The sequence below is a fragment of the Conger conger genome, chromosome 11, assembly GCF_963514075.1.
Source record: "Conger conger chromosome 11, fConCon1.1, whole genome shotgun sequence".
NCBI classification, from domain to species: Eukaryota; Metazoa; Chordata; class Actinopteri; order Anguilliformes; family Congridae; genus Conger; species Conger conger.
In genome coordinates, this window is record NC_083770.1 from 44,299,681 (window position 1) to 44,322,760 (window position 23,080).

Below are 23,080 nucleotides of genomic sequence, written 5' to 3' on the forward strand. Positions count from 1 at the left end.
TTTAGGTATAATCCCTTTTATTTATCAAAATTGTACATACCCAGGATACACAACACACAGAAGTGTTCTGCATGAATACCCTTCTCTCCTGCATGAGACAATAAAACAACCACACAGTTGTAATTGCGATAAAAAGGATTTAACCTCTTTGACAGCAAGACGTTAGTGTTTTGTGACATTTTCAGTGTCTCCGTACGTTGGCAAAGCCCCAAAAGCAAGTGTTCCCTGCTACTACTGACACAAGGTAAAATATGGATCCTGGATTTACTGTTATGAAAACCTGCCCATGACCTGACACCAGTGTTTCACCAGTGTTTCAGTCAGGACACAATGGGATTAATCGCAATCCGAGGGCAAATTCTTTTAGAGTGCTGGAAATCTACGGTCTTAATTTGGAGGCAATTAAACGAGAAAATGTAAACATCGTCAAACGGTTGTAAGCACACAACCTAGAGTAAGCTATCCAAACTGCAGGAGGCATATGTCTAAGGTTATAGGGCGCTCATGCGGCAACTCAAAAAAGAAAGACAAAAAACCTTTGCAAATTAAAGAGATGCTATTCATTACATAAATTCCCTTAATTGCATTCATCCAAAATTTGACTTATCGGTCGATTAATTCACTGGCAATTTTCTAGTGCCATTATAGCTTTTTGCAGAACGATTACATTCAAAAGACCCCCCCCCCCCCCTACTCCCCCCCACCGAAAAGTCACTAATAGAGCACTGAAAACTTTCCCAAAAAGCTGTTCTCTATCAACGATTTTCATATCTCAGCTGCTCGGAACAGAAAGTGACAGCCAGATTTAGTGGAACAATTAAAAAGCATCACTGGTCATCACTGGGGTAATGACACATGAGAAACAATCGAGTGAAGCCTCCAAATCACAGACATTTTCTGTCTTTATGAGGCTAATTAATTATGAGCTACTGCCTGCAGAAGGCAGGGCTGCAGAGCAGAGATGAGCAAATGCCACCACAGCCTTTGCTGCATCAACTTCTCAAATTCCACAAAAAAAGAGATATTCTGACTGTTTCTCACATTTGTTCCTTGACAAAGAGTAAACACCCAGGCTGACATGACAGCACAAATTACCCTTCAATTTCAGGGAGAAGATAAGAAAGAAAGATAGAAAGAAAGAAAGAAAGAAAGAAAGAAAAAAAGCACGTGACAAGCAACAAACCCATTCCAAGCAGGATGCCACTTCAGAAAATGGTGGCTTTCTTTATTTCTCTGATGGACAATAGGAGCTGACAGACTGCATGTCATATTTGCCACAAAAGACCATTTGGAGAAAGTGGTCTCCATAGAGCCCAACAATACACAGATCTGCGGCGTCACTGGAGCGTTTTCATATTGCTTCCATCGATTGTTCCGGATTTTCCAAGGACGATCGCAAACATCCATTACGGTGTCATCCCGTTTCAAAATTAAACACTGGTTAGTCTGGAAATAGACTGTAAGTACCGCTGTTTGGGACGGCGGGATTGGACAGAAAGCTCTGATTCTGCTGCGACGGGAGAAAGGTACGAGCATTAACAGCAGTCTCTCCTACCCCTTCATTGTCTCATTTAACATTCGCTGAACACACAGGTCCTGAAAGCAGCGCTCCAGCCTCCCTGTAGAGAGGGGCACATCGACAGACAGGATCGTGTGTGTATGTGTGTGTGATGGGCTGTCATGGTCCATGATTCGATGGAAATAAACAGGGTGATGATGCTGCCCAGGGGGAGGAGAAGGCATTTACTGACGGCTAAAAGACATTAAAGTTATTCTACAGAGAATGACGAGCAAATATCTCCCTTGCAGTATTTTTTCTGTAATTAGTTGTTTGCTTAGCCGATTGCCCTTGAAAAGCTTGCAGCGCTAACATTCATCAAACCATTTATTTACCACTGGATATTTTTAATGAACTCATTACTGTTCCCTCCGATGGGACAATGCAGATGTGTCCGACAAGGATCCGCATTCTGTATAAGACGCGTGAGTAGATAACAGAAATATGCATACACGTGCCTTGGGTGAATTAATAAGCCTCCCCTGACAAGGAGGTTAGGGGGCTTATTAATTAGAGAGAAGGTCAGTGTTGTAGATGATGTCCTCCAGGAGAAGGCTAGGTCGAACAAACAGGGCATGACCAGCATATGCATGCTAGTCTAAAGGGGACACTCAGGCCCGCGGGTTGATGATATTACCATAGCTGAAGGGAAACATTGATCCCTTCGGCCCTGCCATTTTCCATCTCCTTCTTCATTTATATGTAACAGGGTGAAGACGCACTGGAGACCGCCGCGGGGCAGAGGCCCGAGGCAGCATGGGAACTACAGAGAGAGCGCAGGTTACACGCTACTCATGAAGCGAGGGTCAGAGGGCGCGCACACAGGGGAGGCAGGGGGAAAACAACGCCGCGGCTCGATCTTTAAAGAACCCTGTGCAAAGGGCCGACTGGGGTTTATTTCAGTGTGTACGTGTCAGCAGACTGAACCACCTCTCACTGTGGCCCCTGCCCCAGGCGTTGGCCAAAAGGTCACTGCACAACCTGACAGAGGTCACGCATTATGACATATGGATGCTGGACTAACGGGGATGGTGGTCATTAAGAACAGTTTTCTCAAACTGTGGCCCACACGGGGGCGGTCATGAGGGGGCTTGAGATCAGTAGCTAAACCAAAATAAATGTTTGTGTGTGTGAATGCATTGTGCATTCAGGTGTCTCGACGTGTTGCATTATCGTTCCATATTTGAGCATGCAAGATACTCAGCAGAATTGCTCCCAAGGTGAAAACCTGGAGCCCATGTTACAGAGGATTGAGACTGACATGCTGAAATTCGGTCCCTGAGACAGGCACAGATGTTTGTTCAGGAATATTTACAGCCACAACACAATTCTTCCCTTTCAGCATCCACCCATGGGGGAATTACATACAGGCGTAATGGTAGTAACCTAGAAAGCAAACAAAGCGCAGACGCACACAGCATTGGGCGAAAGAGATAAACAATAACTCAGCACTGCTCTCAAGTGTAGCACAGACTCGTTTCCGAGACCATCGCCATAATGGGAGCCAATTACCAGAGACACACGGGGGACAATACACTGGAAATAAAGAAATCAAGACAGAGACGCCGTCGATATGAGATGCGATTCAAATGAGCCCTGGAAATGTTGATGACAACAAGGCGCTGTATACTGTCCTATTATGGGCTCCCATCCAGGAATAATCGGTGTGAACCAAGCTTTGGATTCAACTCCAAACCCAGGCGTGGTAGCCCTGCCACTTTGAACAAAGTTCAGCCTTAGCCACGGCTACAAAAAGGAATTGAGAACCGGTATCTCAGATTCGGAGGGAAAAAAAGGGAACTTCCTCTGCCCGGTAACAGTCCAAAACAAAGTTAAATTAAGCACATCCACAGTGGGAAAGGGTGACAAGCTATGATATGCCACCACCGAGTTTTAATTTCAAGTTAATTTCAGCTTAATGTGCATTTAACGACAAGGCCTCATCACACTATTAGAAATCAAGGGGCAAAAATAAGAGGAAAAGAGACGGACATGAAAAGGTTAGAAACGGGTAGGCTGTAAGAAGGTAGTAAATGGACAGTATTAAGCCTTTAGGTCTCGCAGGCTGGTCCGGAGTGGCTCTTAATTTTTTTTGCATTAATAATTTTTGTTCGCACCGCAATTTTCAATCACTATGGCAACAGGATATACCATTTGAAAGCAATTAAAACTCACAATTCTATCTCTATAACCTATTTTAAGATGCCATTGCTTTAGCAACAACAGTTCCTTATTTTGGAACATGTGGGTGGCAAAATGTGGGGGGGCCTCGTCTTCTCTGCATTTTGGAAATCCACAGACGACACGAATCAAAGTAATATCAGTGTCCTATTCGCGGCAAGGGTCCAGCGAACCAAATGCATCATAGGTTATAATTCTACAAAGCCACAATAATCTGTATCCACTGAAAAACAGAAAACACTTCCACTTAATTTTGAAAACCCCAAAGGGTTATAAGCCTTTCAAAAGAGATTATGCCGGTACTTAAAAGGGTTCAAGAATAGTAACCATTTTATTTCGGGTATGTCATTTTCACGCTTGTGTTAAGAAAATGGGGTTATACATTAATACTACGATTAAATGAAATAGCAAATGAGGACGAGAACACAAATACTGATACATTTTTTAAAATAGACAGGTAAAAATAAATTGCATGGCTTATTAAAAGACTGAGCTTGGTAGGTGTATGAAGGCTATAAATAAGTGTGTTTTCAGTCGTGATTTAAAAATAGTGATTCCCTCAGTACCGCAGGATGACTGTTTCATAACGCACTATAGGAGCTCTATATGAGGGGGACCTACCGCCTGCCGACTTTTCGCCATTGCTGGAGCAGAATGCACAGGCTGGAATATCGGCCTTCAGTAAGTCAGCCAAATAGGACAGAGATAACCCATATAATGCCATATAGGCCCGTAAGATGACTCTGAACTCAATCCAATATTTTATCAGGAGCCAGGGCAGCACTGTGAGGGCGGGGGCACTGCGCTCACACCTTCTGGCTCCTTTCAGAAGCTGCAGCCATTTAAATGGCGGCAAACTGCGGGTGAAATGGCCGCAAAGATTATTTCATCACTGAGGTTAATATTCACATTTCCAGCATCCCGGGAGAGACTTCGACAGTGAGATTGCTGGCTGAAAAGCACTATTGGAGGTAAGGTATTGGAGGAAATGAATGGCATAGAAAGTAAAGGATCAATGCAATGGCAGGAAATTCTACAGTCAGCCAGGAAGGTGACTAACGCAAGCTCTCCATTGCATAGCACAGCTCACACAATTACCGCGATCGCACACGGTCATTGTCACATTGTCGTTAGTCACTGAAAGCGGCAGGTTTTGCTGAACATTCTCCAAAACTGCTGTGCCACTTAATGAACAACCTTCCTTGGGGCAACCTTACTTGTGGCTGGCGTACGCTAGTGAAAAAGATGAAAGAGATCAGTGAAGGAGGACTCAGTTTCTATAGGAAATGGGTATTACACAGTTACACTATGTGCTCAAAGTACTTCAACACATAATTCAACGTTCACTTTTCTTTGAAAAACAGTAATGTTACATTGAACTACAAAGTGAGTAATACTGGTTTTGTACTACAGTGCAGCAGTTTCTGACTCTGATGTCTGTTATGCAGGGGTTAACATCCATCCTTAACAGAAAAAGGCAATAACAGGATGCCTTCATTTTGCCTTTAAAACTCAGATCAAATTAGAAACTCAGAAAATAAGTTCAAAATGCAAAATCACAAATATGTGGCTATACAGCATCTAACATTGTTTGCTGACTATGCAGATCTAATTAAAGAGCGATCTAATTAAAATGGCAGCTTTACAATGTCTTGTCCTCATTTTAAGGATCACTGCTGGTGCACAATTCTCTTCATTAGCATTACATTTATGTCATTTGTGTTCATCATAAAAGAATTACCTCAACTACATAAATCACTAAAAATACCACAATACCCATAAACAGAAGTTTATAAGCTGATGATTTTTCCCTGTTCATTAAATATATTTTATGATAGTACATGATAGCTATTTTCAGTCAACATCTAGCATAGACAAGCCTTAAGTGAAAGAACATGCATAGACTGGGTGATTGATTCTGTTCCCAGATTAAGACGGAGATAGCAACAGGGCAACAGAATCTTCACAGATCCACCCCTAATGAAGGATGCCAAACCAACAAAAACAAAATGAATACTTTACAATGTGGGGGTACGGAGACTCCTAGTTTACTATGTTGGCTGTCTGAACACATTCATTATCCTACCATTGACGGCTGGGTCAAATTACTTTTCCGTCTGAACCACATTTCAGGGTGTGATACCAAATCACAAACACAATTCACCCCCAAATGATTGAAAACAACGCCCCAAAGTACGTTCTGCACAGCTCTGCTTCTGAATAGATAGCCAAACGCCTGAAGTCAAGGTACATTGAAGCAGTGGCTTTGAATTTATCAATATTTCAACAGCTGGTGATCGTACGCCAGACAAGAAATAAAATTTAAGCAAGTCCCGATCATAAAACTGTCAGGTTTTATGGACTATTACAATCACTTTTTATGCACTCATTTTCATGTTTAATGAAATGTTCAGTATTAGGTTAAAGGGCAGGCCAGATACACTTTTTTATGATTACGACCTGTGAGCAAGCAGATAGAAAAGCCTCAAGCCCTCAGAACACTACATTTAAAATGGCAGCTGAGTATTGCCTTCATGGCAGCATTGTACTGTAAATAAGAGCTGGCTCCTGCACTGGAATGGGACAAAACCTCTTACTGTAAATTCCCTCGGCAGGAACTCTGTATATACAGCATCTGTGGAGCGCCGCTGTGTGATTCCACAGCAGGAGATAAGGGAGAAATTACATTCCCAGGAGACAGCCAGAGAAGGAGGTTATTTGAAAGACAGCGTGTGTTGGGACCCAACAGCGGGAGCATGCGCGTGAGAGAGAGGCAGCGCGGGAACGGGTGCGGCGGACGGCGTTCCTCACCTCGTAGTGGGCCACCCGCTGGGACTCAGAGATGAGCTGGGCACTGCACACGCGGCAGTAGCTGTCGGTGAAGAGGCCCTGGTCCACCTCCGTAGACTTCATCTGCGGAGAGAGGCACACGGAGCGGCGTGTTTAGAGCAGAGGCACTGCAACGGGAAAACCCGGAGCGCTGCGGCGCGGAACGCCGGGATTAATTACGCGGCCAGCGGAACCCTGCCGTGAGCCTGAGGACATTCCGGAGCATTCCAATGGAATCTGCACCAGCAACGATGCCGTGTAAAAAAACGGCCTAATGATGATACTATTGATTCTTCAAGACAGGGTGTTATTCCTTTCGTGCACAGAACCAGGAGGTCGTTTCTATCTTGCAGAGATACACATTATTGAGAAATTGCCACTAAATCCTAATTAAGGAATATCTTCCCGCTCAAAGGCATGAGGAAGGATGTATACTTTGGATTCATTGCCTGTTTCATATTTTGCACTTGCTTGAATTTGGTAAATTGCTCGTAAACATTCAAGTGCCCCAAATTTCCATTGCCTCCTCAAGCATGATGTAATGCAAATTAGAACCCATACCAATAAACTAAGGGACTGATATCAAGCCTCCTCACATCAGTTTCCTCTCAGCCCAAATCTCACCTTAATGGAAATCTAGTATGAATTATTGCACATTACTGTGTGCCACAGGAAATCATATTCAAATATATACATACAGCATATGTGTCCCCAAACAATAAAGCCAGTTTAGGCCGCTAATACCTTCATTTTCTGTAATGGGCTCTTTGATTTGGAAATAGTGATTTTTATATATACTGCACTTCATTGAACCCCGTGGGGCGATCTGTCCCCTCCATTCGACCCTTCCTAATTCCTAAGCAGCAGTTGGCAGCCTCAGCCGGTCGCCTGGGACCCAACTCCAGTGCTGAGGCCAATGCCTCAGTCAAGGGCGACGGCAGGAGCACACGCAACCAGACACGCACGTCACTCAGCGCGGGAGGAAACGAAGGTCCCTGGAGTAAAGTAACCTACTCAAACACGGGGAGAATACGCACACTCGCACACAGGAGGATACACACACTCACACAGAGGAGAATACACACACTCACACGCTCACACACGGGGAGAATATCACACACTCACACACACGGGGAGAATATCACACACTCACACACGGGGAGAATATGCACACTCACACACAGGAGAATACACACACTCACACACTCACACACGGGGAGAATATCACACATTCACACACACTCACACACGGGGAGAATATCACACACTCACACACACTCACACACGGAGAGAATATCACACTCACACACACACTCACACACGGGGAGAATAGCACACTCACTCACACACACTCACACACGGGAAGAATATAAGGGCGACATGGCGACATGGCTCAGGCAGTAAGAGCAGTCGTCAGGCAGTCAGAGGGTTGCCGGTTCGATCCCCCGCCCGGGCTGTGTCGAAGTGTCCCTGAGCAAGACACCTAACCCCCAAATGCTCCTGATGAGCTGGTCGGCACCTTGCATGGCAGCCAATCGCCGTCGGTGTGTGAGTGTGTGTATGAATGGGTGAATGAGAAGCATCAATTGTACAGCACTTTGGATAAAGGCGCTATATAAATGCCAACCATTTACCATTTACACTCACACACAGGGAGAATACACACACACTCACACACAGGGAGAATATCACACTCACACATCGGGAGAACACACACACACTCACACACGGGGAGAATACACACACTCACGCACGGGGAGAATATGCACACTCCACGCAGAGAGGAGAGGGATTTGAATGCAGAACCTGCTTCTTGTGAGGCGATACTATTTTTTAAAATTTATTTCATTTTATATTAGTTAAAATTCAAACTGCTGGTGGACTAATCGAAGGAAGCATTAAAAATAATCTCATACAGACCAGTCATATTTGGCTTTGGGTACATTCTTTTTTACGCATCACTAATTCAGTGATCGGTCTGAACCAGTACGACCACCATGCCCCCCCCCCATTTTCATTCCATTTCACGCTGCAGTATAGTTTTGGTAACTTTCAAAAGTGTAGGGAAAGTTTTCAGAAAGCAATATAGTGAAGACGTGCTTGGGCACAGCAATTACGGGACGGGCCTTGGCAAGAAGCAATTTTCTCAATGCGCTCTCTTCTCGTCCGTGGGCCTTCGCCATTTCTATTCTTAATAACTCATTTAGCACGTCTATTAGGGGTTCCATTATTTATTTGGAACATTCAATCTCTCGTACAATCATACAAAACCCGTCAAAATTGAGAAAACAATTCCAGGCTTGCAGCATATGAAAGCTTTAGTCTGTCCAACTACAGACACTTGGGAGAAATATGTTGGTGTTGTCATTCTCGTCATATTTTTATCTAGTCTGCATTATGTGTAATCACATAAATAAGAATGAATATAACCTTATATTTCATACATATCACAATTTATTATCATTAATATGATTATGCTCAATGTCAATACTGTAGTGCGGTCCTGTAGAGGCAATTATTCACAATCAGATTACTTGATCCAGTATACAGTAGAGCTGGAACCAACCTGAATTCAATTTCTACTGCTACGGCTGCACAGCCTGCATTGAAAACAGCATCTGTGCTTACAGGTGAAAATAAGTTCAGAAACTCAGCTACGATGCCCTTCACCATCTGTCTTTCCTGGTCCTGAGTGTGGCTGCCGTAGACTCCAGCAGCTCACCCATCAGGTGACTCACACAGCCACAGAAATCTAATAACCTCACGCAAATAAACAAAACAAGAATGATTTATTTAATGGCCATTTTGAAGAAAGAAGAACATAATATGAACATTTTGGCTTGTAGGTAAAAAGCAGTAATTTAACTAAAACTAATTTTAAAAAAAACAAATGGGACAAAATTAGAAAATAATATAATTTATTTTCTACATCAAATTCCCGTAGGAATCTGTTTTGGAGAAATAGAAATTATGGATATGAAGCTATATGTTTTTGGCAGTGTTCCACCTGTGATGTTTTTTGTTTAAATGTGTTTTTCAGAAACCTGGGGCTAACTGTACAGGTTTTATATTGAGACTAACTGATCTTGATTTATTTTCATTTTTTGCTAAATACTATAAGACCCAAATATTACCAGGGAGGTAAGGACAGTCTGACTCATTTCAATATTTGCCAATGGAATAAGAAAATGTCACTTCTCAAACAAAGATTTACTTACGACAAGCTACATGGGAGAAAAAAATCATCATGTAATATTATTATGAGACTAAAGTGCTTTTTAAGACAGTGGCTTTTTGCAGAGTAGAAATACATATTAGAAAATGCAGAGGGAGTGAGCAGGAGGGTGGTGGGGTGGTGGGTTAGAGGGGAAAGGCTTGAACCAAACATCAAATATGATGAAACAGTTGGTGCCTTCGGCTGCTCCCTGTCGAGATGGAAAATTGACAGCCCAATACAAATCTCTTGGGTGGGAAAAGGCCTTTTAAATGGCAGGATATATCCCGGCCGAGCAAATAAACTATGAGTGAAGGGAGCTTTCCTAGATATCACATTATCTGCTTCTGTGGCCCAGAGCCTTGACACCACATAAACACTCTTCTTTCTTATCTATTTATTTTCAATCCCCACTACCCATGGCTTGTTAGTTCCCCATGTGCGAGAGTGATCAGGGTGGAATAACATATCAATCGGGGGAGGGTGGGGAACACACTTGAACCAACTAACTTGCTAACTGCCGGGCAGTAACGCAGTTCTTTCAGTTTTACATTTCTCTTCAAATGCGTGGCTTGTTTTCATAACCATACTGTTACTCGGATTACAAATGCTTTGAATCCTATTAAGGGATGTCATTTCTGACCAAAACCTGGGAACATTTTTGAGCATAATGTTTGTTAACTTGTTTGGCAATATTTTTCAGAAAAAATCCTTACAGTCAAATTATTCGAAATTTCATTTGTATTCGTCGTTTAAAATTGCTCCACTTTCTTAAAATTCAAACCGCTGGTGGGATAATGGGCGGAAGCATTAAAAATAATCTCGTTCCAGTCAGTCTTATCTGGCTTTGGGCAGCTTCTTTGTGATTCCTCATCTCTAATTCAGTGGCCTCTGAAACACCTGGGATGTGTGAACTTGGCAGCACACTTCCAGGGGGCCAGAGGGCTCCAAGCTGTTTCACTGACCCGAGGCACGGGAAGATGGCGGGGACGAGGGGGGCAGACGGTAAACCCGTCGAACTGAAGGGGTGCCCGCCACGGAACGGGGGAAGAGAGGAAACGTGCAAAACCTGGAAGAGCTCAGCGAGTCTTTAGGCTCTTAATCGGCTAAAAGGGAGCACCACTGCATCCCCGGGAGAAGACAAAGCGCAAATTCCCCAGGACAGACGCCTGAAAAAGGGGGCTTTAAGCGCTGTATCCCCCCCCCCCCCCCTCAGTATTGAGTCCCAACTGCAATCCTATGAGCTCCACACGAGAAAAACGCTGAATTATTAACCGAGCTCAGTCCCCTTCGGAAGCTGCAGTGAAGGAGAGGCCTTCTTCAAACCTCCTTCTGAAGTACAGACGTGTTGGGGATCGGTGCACCTCAGCTCCTAGTCCTTGCGTGTTTCCAGATACCTCTGGGAACCCATTACTTTCCAAGAACCGGATCTTCCACAACGGATCTCTCGTCTGGCACGAGAAACATCTCACTCTCTTACCGTGCTCCACATTTCCGTGCTGGCAACCCATGCAGTATGGAAATGGGAATGAGGATCGATAAAATACAGCGTGACACTGCCAAACCTGTGCTTTATTTCTCTCTGGCCAGGCGTTATTTATTCACGGGCACCGTTATGTGTGCTCGGGGAGGTCAATCATCGTCTCGCGCAAAACGATAATGCGCTCACTTCCCGCTGATGAGGAGAAACCACATTCGAGGTTGGGATCCAGACACTGGGACAGCAGACCTCTTCCTCTCCAACTGGGCCTTCTGTTTGTTCAATGGGGCCACTATTCCTCCATATTAATTGGTCGTGTGTTGCGAGTACAAGGAAACACATACTCACACACTGGTTGTTTTGTTGGGAACGCCTCATCTGCAGTTTGTTTCAAGACTTGCAGCGGAGTGGAAATCCATTTTAGCCAGAGCCAGGCGGTAATGGGTTCCCATCATTCCTATTCCAGTACCAGTGAGAATCTTAAGATGAGTTGTGGCCCTCCCGCCCAGCTTGGGCGGCCGCAGACAAAATGACGGCCCTCACTCATCCTGCTTTAGCGCTGAGAAATGACGAAAGTGGCGAAACCCTTCGGCGACGCTGAAGATTTGAAAAATAACACCCGCTTTGGAGGGGGAACGGCGAGCGCTTTCCGCCCTCCTCCTGAAGGTGGATCTGTGGCTTTATGGGCTGACAGTGTGCGTCACAGGCAGAGGCACTGATCCATGAGACATGGCTGTCAAGAGTTACACCACGTGCTGAAGTGTGTGAGGTCAAGCCCGGGACTAGCAGCATGGTGGGACTGGTAGGACTGGCAGCATGGTGGGACTGGCAGCATGGTGGGACTGGTGGGACTGGCAGCATGGTGGGACTGGTAGGACTGGCAGCATGGTGGGACTGGCAGCATGGTGGGACTGGCAGCATGGCAGGACTGACAGCTGGGACTGACAGCATGGCAGGACTGGCAGCATGGCAGGACTGGCATCATGGTGGGACTGGCAGCATGGTGGGACTGGCAGGACTGGCAGCATGGTGGGACTGGCAGCATGGTGGGACTGGCAGCATGGTGGGACTGGTAGCATGGTGGGACTGACAGCATGGTGGGACTGGTAGCATGGTGGGACTGGCAGCATGGCAGGACTGACAGAATGGTGGGACTGGCAGCATGGTGGGACTGGTAGCATGGTGGGACTGGTAGCATGGTGGGACTGACAGCATGGTGGGACTGGTAGCATGGTGGGACTGGTAGCATGGCAGGACTGGCAGCATGGTGGGACTGGCAGCATGGTGGGACTGACAGCATGGTGGGACTGGTAGCATGGTGGGACTGGTAGCATGGCAGGACTGGCAGCATGGCAGGACTGGCAGCATGGTGGGACTGGCAGCATGGTGGGACTGACAGCATGGTGGGACTGGTAGCATGGTGGGACTGGTAGCATGGCAGGACTGGCAGCATGGTGGGACTGGCAGCATGGTGGGACTGGCAGCATGGTGGGACTGGCAGCATGGTGGGACTGACAGCATGGTGGGACTGGTAGCATGGTGGGACTGGTAGCATGGCAGGACTGGCAGCATGGTGGGACTGGCAGCATGGTGAGACTGGCAGCATGGTGGGACTCGTCGTTGGTTTGTGAGTGTACGTGTGTATTAATGGGTGAATGAGAAGCATCAATTGTAGAGCGCTTTGGATAAAGGCGCTATATAAATGCCCACCATTTACCATTTACCATCTCTGTGAATCCCACTGACGAGATCTACACTGCTAAGGGAACCCTACAATTCCCGGTGATTCCCTGCGACTCCATAGAACAACTCAATCTTGTTCAAATGTTCTTTATCAGGCAAAATGATTCCTTGTCTGGGAGTTTACACACTTCACACTGATGACAGAGGGTTCCATAAAGAACTGAAAAGGGTTCCTCCACGGAGACGAGCCAAATAACCCTTTCTTCTGAAAGAGTAGGGACAGGAAGGAGATATACCTGCATCAGGTTACACCTGGATGGATGGTTGGATGGATGAGATGAAACCTCAGATGACACCCTGCACAGCAAAATGTTCAAATTCAGATTCAGATAGCTTCATGTTCTGTATAAAATCAATTTTAATAAAGTTCTGTATGTACTGTGTTTTAGTGGAAACTAGACAACATGGCTACAGTGTATATTCTCCCCACTGGAATTACATGAACACTGTAGGTATTCATTTAACAAGAACATTTTTGCTGTGCGATTGACTTGTGATCCTGAAACCAGCCAGAAGAAACATTTATAGTGTTCACCCTAGTGGGCATCAGCCAGTGATGCATTTCAGCAACTATACCAGTCACCCTAGAGATCACTTCATTAAATGTATGAATAAAAAAACAGAAGACTACAAGATCCAGAAGGTTTCTAAATATAGACATAATCTGAACTATGCCTCTTAGATTTCTAGTTTAATTAGTCACAGTCCATCAAGTGTACAGTAAAGGACATCGGAATCAATATATTCATTATGTCTGCATTTTCTGGGGTCTGAACCTGTTAAAAGGTACTGTCGTCCAATAGTCACACTGACAATACCAAATTAATATTGGATTTTACAGAGCCAACTGCTTGCAATAACTGCTGACATGCACAGTATTCAAAGTTTCTCCAAACTTTAGTGCCACTGAGTTTTGACTGCTACGAGCTGTTTGTCATTTTGTCCAAAGAGAGATAGAGAAGCACCTTCAGGACGAGTCTGGCTCTACTCAATCTAGAGGACACTCTTTAATAAACAGACCGCAATGCTGTTTCAGCAGGGGCTTCCAGAATATACCAGTTACTTTTGTATGTGTGTGTGTCTGTGTGTGTGTGTGTGTGTGTGTGTTAGCTACAAATGATTGACAGCTTGCGTGCATATATTTTTTTACTAAATAGCAGGGGAACTCTCTCCTTCTCGTTTTCAGCTGCCGCATTAACTTGAAAAGTTGTTTGTATTCCATTTCAAACACTGCCAATCTCCTAATGAATGTGAGCAGGCTTGCTGCTATATCACGGCAGACACAGTGAAGGCACAGAGGGCGAGACGTTATCCCAACGCTGGGATTCGAGGAGAGAAAACATTCAGGGTACGTGTTCCTAATTCATCAACGTCACCAAAGGTTTGAATACGCACGACGATCCTGTTGCACACAAAGCCACAGATCGGCAGCACATTTTCTCATTTGCATAATGCAGGGGTGCGCATGCGAGACTGGCAGGCCAGCCAGGGGTGCATTGAGCGCTCCCGCGATGAGATCACGGGCACTGCCATTTTGGATCAGAGCTCTGGAACGTCCCGTTTGGCACCCGGGCCACTGCGAGACATGCGTCCCAGCTGAGCTAATTACCACAGCTGCAACAAGGCAGCGACTCAATGGCAATACATCAGAGCACACCCAGGGAGAAGAGCTGGGGTGAGGAGGAAGAGAAGAAGAAAGAGAGAGTGTCTCATACCATTCAGCGGAATTAGCATAGGCAGGAGGGCATTAACCTGCCTCCACAAAGCATGTGCTAAATCAAATTTCAGCAGAGAAAAGTGCCACATCAAAACAAGACAAACCATTATGATTTCTGTGATGATGGACAAGGGAGAAATAAATATAAAGTGCACACAATAAAAGCCAGAAAAAAATCTGCCAGAGGAACAAAAGTAGACAAAGGAAAATGATTGAAAACAAATAACCTAAGCCAGGACTTGTGAAATAGAGAGATTCTAGGCCATTACAGTTACAAATGCTGACAGTTGAAGTGTGAAAAAAAACCATGGATAGACAAAGCACCTTTGAAATTTTCACTCAAATATCTGAGTGTACTCTACTGGATTCTAATGAACACTTACACCTATGAACACTGATAAAAGACTTGGGAAAGGAATTTGCAGTGTGTTTTAAGTGGAATCTTAAAGAGGTACATTCTGTTTTTTTAGTTTCCATCTTAGGGGTGCATCCAAACCCAAATACCTTTTTCAGAAATGCACATAATAAAGCATTGTACACTTTTTGTTCCTCGCCATGTTGACAAAATGATATTTGGGAGGTATTCAGAAGATGATATTAGCAGGGAATGGAACGGAATGGAAAATGAAACCATTTGTTGCACACAATAAAACACGCATTTTAATGCATTTCTCACTCTGGCAGACACATCAATTAAATAAAAAACAGCGCAAGACAAACAGAGAGCAGACAGACTGTGATGCGCTCCACACGCCGCTGTTGCTAAGCAGTACCTCGACCCATTATCAGCGGTCTGAGTGGGCACAGGTGGTGAGGTTATTGATCTGGAGGCGATAGAAAAGATTGGGAAATCATCATGCTTCATTATTGTGTCTGATTTCCCAGAGCCAGCTCCATTGATTCAGAAACAGAAGGCTGGGAGAGCAGCAGACAGCTATTACTCACGTGTAGGCCAAAAAAACACACAGTGAGTCTGACTGAGAGCATAAAATAACACGGCACCAGCAACAACCGCCAAACAACGGAGGCCGAGTCACCTCCAGCGATGATGAAGAAAACATCGTCATAGAGAGTGCAACAATGCACAGTCCAAATGCATTGTTGTGGAATCTCGTCAGATCAATAATACAATTGCATTATTATTCAAACACTGAATATTACAAAATTCGAATAAAATACATTGAATCTTTTTCCCCACTGTTGTTCCGAAACACTGTCGCTTGACTGTTGTGCCATCCAGAGCAGCATAGCAGAGCGTTCTAGTGAAAACACATGCCCTTGACCCGATGCCCTTTGCTGCACGGCTGTGGCTATTCTGCACCCTGTACACCACGCGGAAGCAAAGCAAAGCATCTCTCTCACTGATGGCCACTGTCTCCCCAGTCCTCATCGGTTAATGACACAGCCACGGCTTGAAACTATGGACCTGTACAGGCTATCTGCACTACTTCAGATAGCCTGTACAGGGCTACCACTTCGGGGCAGCCGGTAGCGTAGCGGCCGGTAGCGTAGTGGTTAAGGTACATGACTGGGACATGCATTACTCCAGGGGAGGATTGTCTCCTGCCTAATCAACTGTATGTCGCTCTGGATAGGGGCGTCTGCCAAATGCCAATAATGTAATGTAAACTTCAGTGACCTGGGAAGAATGCAGGCCCACAAGGCTAATGGAATACCCTTGAGGTAAGACTGTAAGGTGTGAAAAGCTTCTGTACTAGGCCTTAAGTTTCGACTGATTAAACGCCTCATACACTACTTCATAATTCACTACACCAATGGAAAAACATAACTTCCCCTTCAAATACACCTACAGTATTAATGTAAGGAAGGTGTTTAGAAGATAATTCATCATTTAAAATCTTTCCCATCAAATACCAATTTACGAAAAGGGAGAGAGAGCAGGGAGTCATTGTAAAAGAGAACCAGGATGAACAAAAAAGCATTTTTGATAATATATTTGTTCAAAGTACAGGTAGTCGTCGACTTGAATTGTAACTGGTCGTAAGTCGGCCTATGTTATAATTACCTTACATATATTATACTGTGTAATGATATTATAATCATCTTTAAGTCATATTTCATCAATATTTTCTTTGTTCATTATTGTTATAACCAATATACGTACTGTACAGTATCATCTTTCTACACATTACAGTCGCGGTCGTAAAGGCGAACGATTGTAAGTTGCATAGGTCGTAAGTCGACAACTACCTGTAGTTTTAAACTCATATCTCTAAATGATAAACGGTCTGTCAGTAATAATACGGGTTTAACATACGGCTTGTAAACTGAGCAGGTCTTCTGGGTCTATTTCAAAATTATGAGAACCTCTTACATTCCATATTTTAGATAAATTATTATTATTATTATATATACAGAACAGATAAATACCGTGCGATGAAATATGAACATGGTGTTTGTCTTTCGTCCCTCAGAAGAATATATCATGGCGTATTCAGTACTAAATTCATGTGCTATGAATTAATGTGCAAGCAAATACAAGAGTGTTTAAAATGAACCTTCATTATTCCTGATTAAAATGTGCTGAATTCCACTAAATGGACTTTAATTTTCTCCACATTAATGAGTTACCTTCACAGGTAAAAGTAAGGTAATATTAAGAAATGCATACAAAATGAATTAATCCTCATTCAAAAGAATTGAATAAATCAAATTGTACTTTGAGGAACTGTTTTCATCACGTCAAGTTTTGATTGGCTGTCAGTCTTATTAAAACAACTTTGACGAAAAGGAATTATTTAAATGAGGATTGGTACATGAATTTGAATTGCATTCAACGTGCTGGAGCACATATGTTATATGGGCACCCAGCACACTGGAAATTTGAGTAACGATTTAAAAAGGATTTATGATGTCAAAAGGAAGCAAGGACATTATAATATATTTTTATTAAGTCCAATTTAAATATATAACTTGGAGTACAAGGAATAAAATGCATACTCATTATTGCTCTGATAAAAAAAAATGATGATAACTTCTTTGTCTTGCTTGATTGTTATTATAGAAAAGGAGGCGGTTGAGTTTAATGACAATGACTACAACAGTAAAATAAAGTAAATGCAGAAGCCTTGCCTTCTACAATGACTGATTATCCCGGATGCCAACAGCTGTCAGGTAGAGAAAAGGATGCAATGGGAACGGTTCTTCATTAAGCGGCAGGCAGAGGACAACAGGAGCAGCAGCTCTGCAGTACTGCAGTGGAACAGCCATCCATTAAGTCCAGCGTGCTGTCTGATAGCTGGACACTGAGAGGAGCGGTCTCAACATGACAGGCTACATACTCGCCTTATCAACCTTACGGGGATAGACGGCACTTCAAATTAAGTATCAGGGCACATTACTTGCTGCAATCTGTTAAATCACTCTCAAACTGTCATCTCCAATGATACGCAAACCAATCAAAAGACAGCACCTCCCCTTGCAGAAAGTCCAAGCATCATTCCAACGGTGCATTTTCTAATCAGCGATTCAGATCACACACAGCAGGTCGCGGTTAGACTGCCATCCCAGAACAAATGAAGGTTCTTGTTTTTTTGACGGTGTGACTGCGTAAACACAACAGTGCAGCAGAAACAAACAGAACTAACAACCTCTCACATCTCAATTCCAGCAGGCCTTCATTAGATAATCCCTCTAATGTTCTGTTGCCTTTCCTTCAAACAAGTGACAGAACTGGAGTTTTTCAACGAGAAGCACCTCTACAGAGGCAAGAGGAAATTCTTTCAGGGCTGATTATCTGCAAGCAGGGGGAAAACAAAACAAATACTTCTACTTAAAAAGACAAGTTATAAACTGCCCGACAGTAATAATTTATCACTGCTGTGGTTGGCCAGGCACAGCTGCAATGGAGAACCCGGCCGCTTACTGTGCGCATTGAAAATGGGTGTCTGCCCTTACCCATCGTGGGGAACAATGCACGTTTCTGTCCAGGGTTCATGAATTTTGAATGGCCCCCGGACATATGCGCAAGATATTTTCCACTAAATTTCGTTCCGCCATCATACAGCAGACAATGGTGTCACATAGCACTGGATTAAAAATGCACCTTTGTGTCATGCGTGCCCTGGGATCAGTTCACCTTCAGACCAGCGGGACAGAACAGACGGGTCCTGGAGAAGGGCCACGGACACGGGGGAAGGAGGAAGAGCCCTGGGCCGGGGCGACGGACACACGGAGGGGCCACAACTGCACACAGCAGCCACACATCCACGCTGGACTATGCTGCTATACCTTTATAGTTCCCATTTTAAAACTAAGAAATTCCTGCAAGACAGTTTATCCTTGTGAGAGAGATATCCAAAGTCTTCAGTTTCTCACTTTCTCTTCCAGTGGCTATCTCGTAAGATTTTTTAATTTAAAGAACGTCGTTTCGGGTGAGTAATGGTTTACATAAAAGATTGGATTTAAAATGCAAAATAACATTAAAAATAACGCATCAAAAATGAATAATACAGAAAGTAATTACTTGTGCTAAGAGGCTTAGACTATTTTGCAATATCGTTACGGTTTACGTTTATGAATCCTGTAAAGAGGAATGTCCATACAAGCAGTAAAGAACATTTTCAGAAAATATTGAGTATATCTAGAGAACACAAGGAGGCAATGTGTATAACTGAATACTACTGTATGTGCAGAATTCTAGAGTGTTCTAAACGAATCAACCCTTCCAATAAAGCACAACAGTTACTGTATCTCTCCAAAAAGCATTGCTTTTTAACAGCTTTCCCCCACACACTCCTCTAAATAAAGCACACAGCTACCCCTCGAAAATCCGCACATTTTTTAATTAACCTGCGGAAAATGACAGTGTCATAAGGTCTGGCCAATTTTATTCCAATTTCAACCAAAGTGGTTTTCAATGGAAGCAGGTCCAGAAAGGTTACCAATATTCCTTTTAAAAACATCAAGTGCACAGGCAATTTTAACCGAAAGCACTCATAAATCTGGAAATGTTTGAAAACCCCACTCAAAGCTGAACGAGCCCCCCGAGGAATGGAATCCAGCCCCTAGCAGGTGCCACCCATTATTGTATTTCCGTAGGGGAGTAGTCAGCGTTGACGAAAACAGCTGCTCCCAGCACTGAACCGCTCAGCTGCAGTCCATCCGTCTCTGTCCCAAACTGACCCACGCTGCCGTTCTCCGAGCTGGACCGGAAACACCCCCCCCCCCGTATCCCGGGAATAACCAAATCCAACCGTCCAAACGATTGTCAAGGGTCCCCATCCCACTTTACGCCACCACAAATCTTCAGCCGCCACCCGCAAAGGGTGATAAACCAGGCCGGGGAAACGGACATATTGAAACGGACAATGAATCTCCCTGAACTTACGCAGAACCAAAAGAGCCCACTGCCGTCAGCATCAGCCGCCGGGCAACTCAGGGGTTTCAGCAGGCAGCTGCAGCGGCCGCACAGCGTTAACATAAGCAGCCTTTTGGTTCCCGTTAAAAATAATGAACGAACATATTGCCTCAGGACCTAATGTAAAACACCTCCACATAATACACGCACATGAAAAGATGTTGTCATATGCTGGATCGGCATTTACGCACGTACAGTATTTCACATTATTCCAGCCCCCCTGACCGCCCCCTTGACCGCCAGCCAGCGTGGTGACAGTGGCAGGTAACAGCAGCGGACTGTGATCAATAAGAGGTCATTAAAGAACTGAGCTGGCACCCCCCAGGATTTCAGCACCCCATCTCTCTTTTTTTTAACGACCTCCTTCATGGTTTAGGTCTATTACTCACAGAACAGGTTGCCGGGAAACACTGAGACTCACGGCTGTCTCCGGTTCGGGGCCGTTGGCGGTAGAGAAGCGCACGTGTACCACGATGGGCTTGTCGGTGTGCTGCGTGGAAAAAGCTGCTCTCAGCACTGAATGAAGGCAGAGATTAACTCCATATCCCTCACTCCCCGGCCCCCACTTCATAGTGAAAATGGCTATGAAGTGCTGAAGACCACAATGAACCTCTGAGATACAGTGCTAGCAGTCGATAATTACAATGACTCGTACTGCTCATATGTCATCTCGTATGAACCCTGACATGGTCAGCTACTTTGGCCTTTAGTGTTTTTGTATTTTATAGGGAGGAAGTTTACCTAAATTTGCAACACGCAGCAGGAATTGTTCCACATTAAATATGTTATGGTACGGTAATGACTTCAACAATAACGCTGTAACGACATTCCATCAAAAAATATCACATTTTGTATGCACTTCCTGGATAACTGTCATTAAACGGGTTCATAAACTGTACATCACTGTCCTATAATTTTCTTATAGGCAATGAAACCAATCACTTGTGAACGAAATTCATTATTTGGGGGGAGGAAGTAGATACATGTATTTATATTAATGATGAGTGCTCAGTAAAACTAAGCTACGCTAACAATAAAACACCTGGAGACATTATTATATTACATTACATTACATTAATGGCATTTGGCAGACACTCTTATCCAACATACAGTTGATTAGACTAAGCAGGAGACATTCCTCCCTGGGAGCTAATGCAGGGTTAAGGGCCTTGCTCAAGGGCCCAACAGCTGTGCGGATCTTATTGTGGCCACACCAGGATTCAAACAACCAACCTTGTGTGTCCCAGTCATTTACCTTAACCACTACGCTACAGGCCACCCTATTACACGAAGGGCCCATCTCACTGCTCCAAAAGGGTAAATTAGCAAAGATGCTAAACCCCACACAGTGATCTGCAGTACCCACTGTCTCAGGAAAAAACCTGATCCTCACACAGTGATCTGCAGTTCCCACAGTCTCAGGCAAAAACCTGATCCTCACACAGTGATCTACGGTACCCACTATCTGCAGAGAAGGCAAAAACCTGATCCCCACACAGTGATCTGCAGTTCCCACAGTCTCAGGCAAAAACCTGATCCCCACACAGTGATCTGCAGTTCCCACAGTCTCAGGCAAAAACCTGCCCCACACAGTGATCTGCAGTTCCCACAGTCTCAGGCAAAAACCTGGCCCACACAGTGATGTGTCTGCAGTACCCACTGTCTGAGGAGGAGGCAAAAACCATCTTCCACGGTGAGCACAATAGCTCAGTCCTCTGCAAATTAATCTGCTGGCCATTCTTCTGCCTGCCCATGGGAATTGGGGTCAGGTGCAATGCGAGTGACCCTGTCTATTACAAAATGAGAAATCCGGAGCGTGTCTGCCACACTCTCATCTTCCCCAAATAAGATTTCACTTCCACCTCGAAGACGCCACCTGACCATAACACCCGAAGAGAACCTGGTGACGATATATATGACTTAAATTATAAAAGGCAGAATGCGTTTCCATTCGCTGTGATCATATGTCCCTCACGTGATAGTCTAAATCCAGGAGATTTCAAATTCAGCAACTGCTATAAAGAAGAACTTAAGTCTTAATTCCTTCTTAATAACATTCCCTCCGTCAGCACAGTTCCAAATAATCCTTTTGAAACTTTTCCCTTTTTTTACGAAAGTCCTGCACTATAGCAGACGCTGTGGCTATTTATTTTACCATGTCATTTACTGCCTCTAAGTGGTTTTCTAAGCCGTGTCAAAAAAGCGTGCACCTTAGGGTGAGTCTCGTCTATGACAACCCAAACTGGAAGTGGAGTGCCAGTGAAGCAGTTAAGACTCCCTTCAAATGTTCTTTCTCCTCCAACATGTGAAAGTTATCTTAAGGAAGAAAGACCTTTCAGATCCACTGCTCAAGATGTACTTTCGAGCCATGAGATAAGGACAGATGGACGGAGATATAAAGGGAGCATAAAGGCAGAGGAGACCTCATTTTGTTCTCGCTTAGATATACGCAGTACCCTGCACTGCAATGGCAGTGTCTGGATGCCTTTGAAATGAACTGAGTTCAAACCCAATACAACCTAGAACAATCATGCCCAATCAATTGACCTTCAGTATTGCACGCTATGCAGTTTCAAGCAAGGTTAGTACTTCATCTATATCAGCATGTGATTGTAATGTGCAAGAGAATGCGGTATATGTATATATATATATATTGTTTTTTTTCTTTACACACTGGAAGAGTTATGAATGATGGCACTTGATGTTACACAATTTTAGCTTGGTCAGTTGGGATGCAATGGGAGAAACGTCTGCCTAGAGAATCTGCATGCATATGAAACCGTAAATTTCACTACTGTAGTCGAGTCAAAAAGCAATAATCTATCATTGCAACAACAAGACTAAGCTATCTCAGAAAGATATTTACCAGCTGCTATATATCTCAGCTGTCAGTCAAGGCCAGTGAAGAGGTCACGGAGATGGAGAAGCCAGTGAATAATGTGTGCGATCAAAGGAAGAGGGATCACAGGAAACGGATG

At 44.2% G+C, this 23,080-nt stretch overlaps 1 protein-coding gene across 1 annotated transcript in view; it reads right to left on the reverse strand.

The window, feature by feature from the left end:
• zmat4a (zinc finger, matrin-type 4a) overlaps positions 1 to 23,080 on the reverse strand; it is a 97,658-nt gene that overhangs the window by 68,355 nt on the left and 6,223 nt on the right. Inside the window, exon 2 of the mRNA XM_061261151.1 lies at positions 6,551 to 6,652. Coding sequence (XP_061117135.1) covers positions 6,551 to 6,652 — 102 coding nt within the window. The remainder of the gene's footprint in view (positions 1 to 6,550; positions 6,653 to 23,080) is intronic.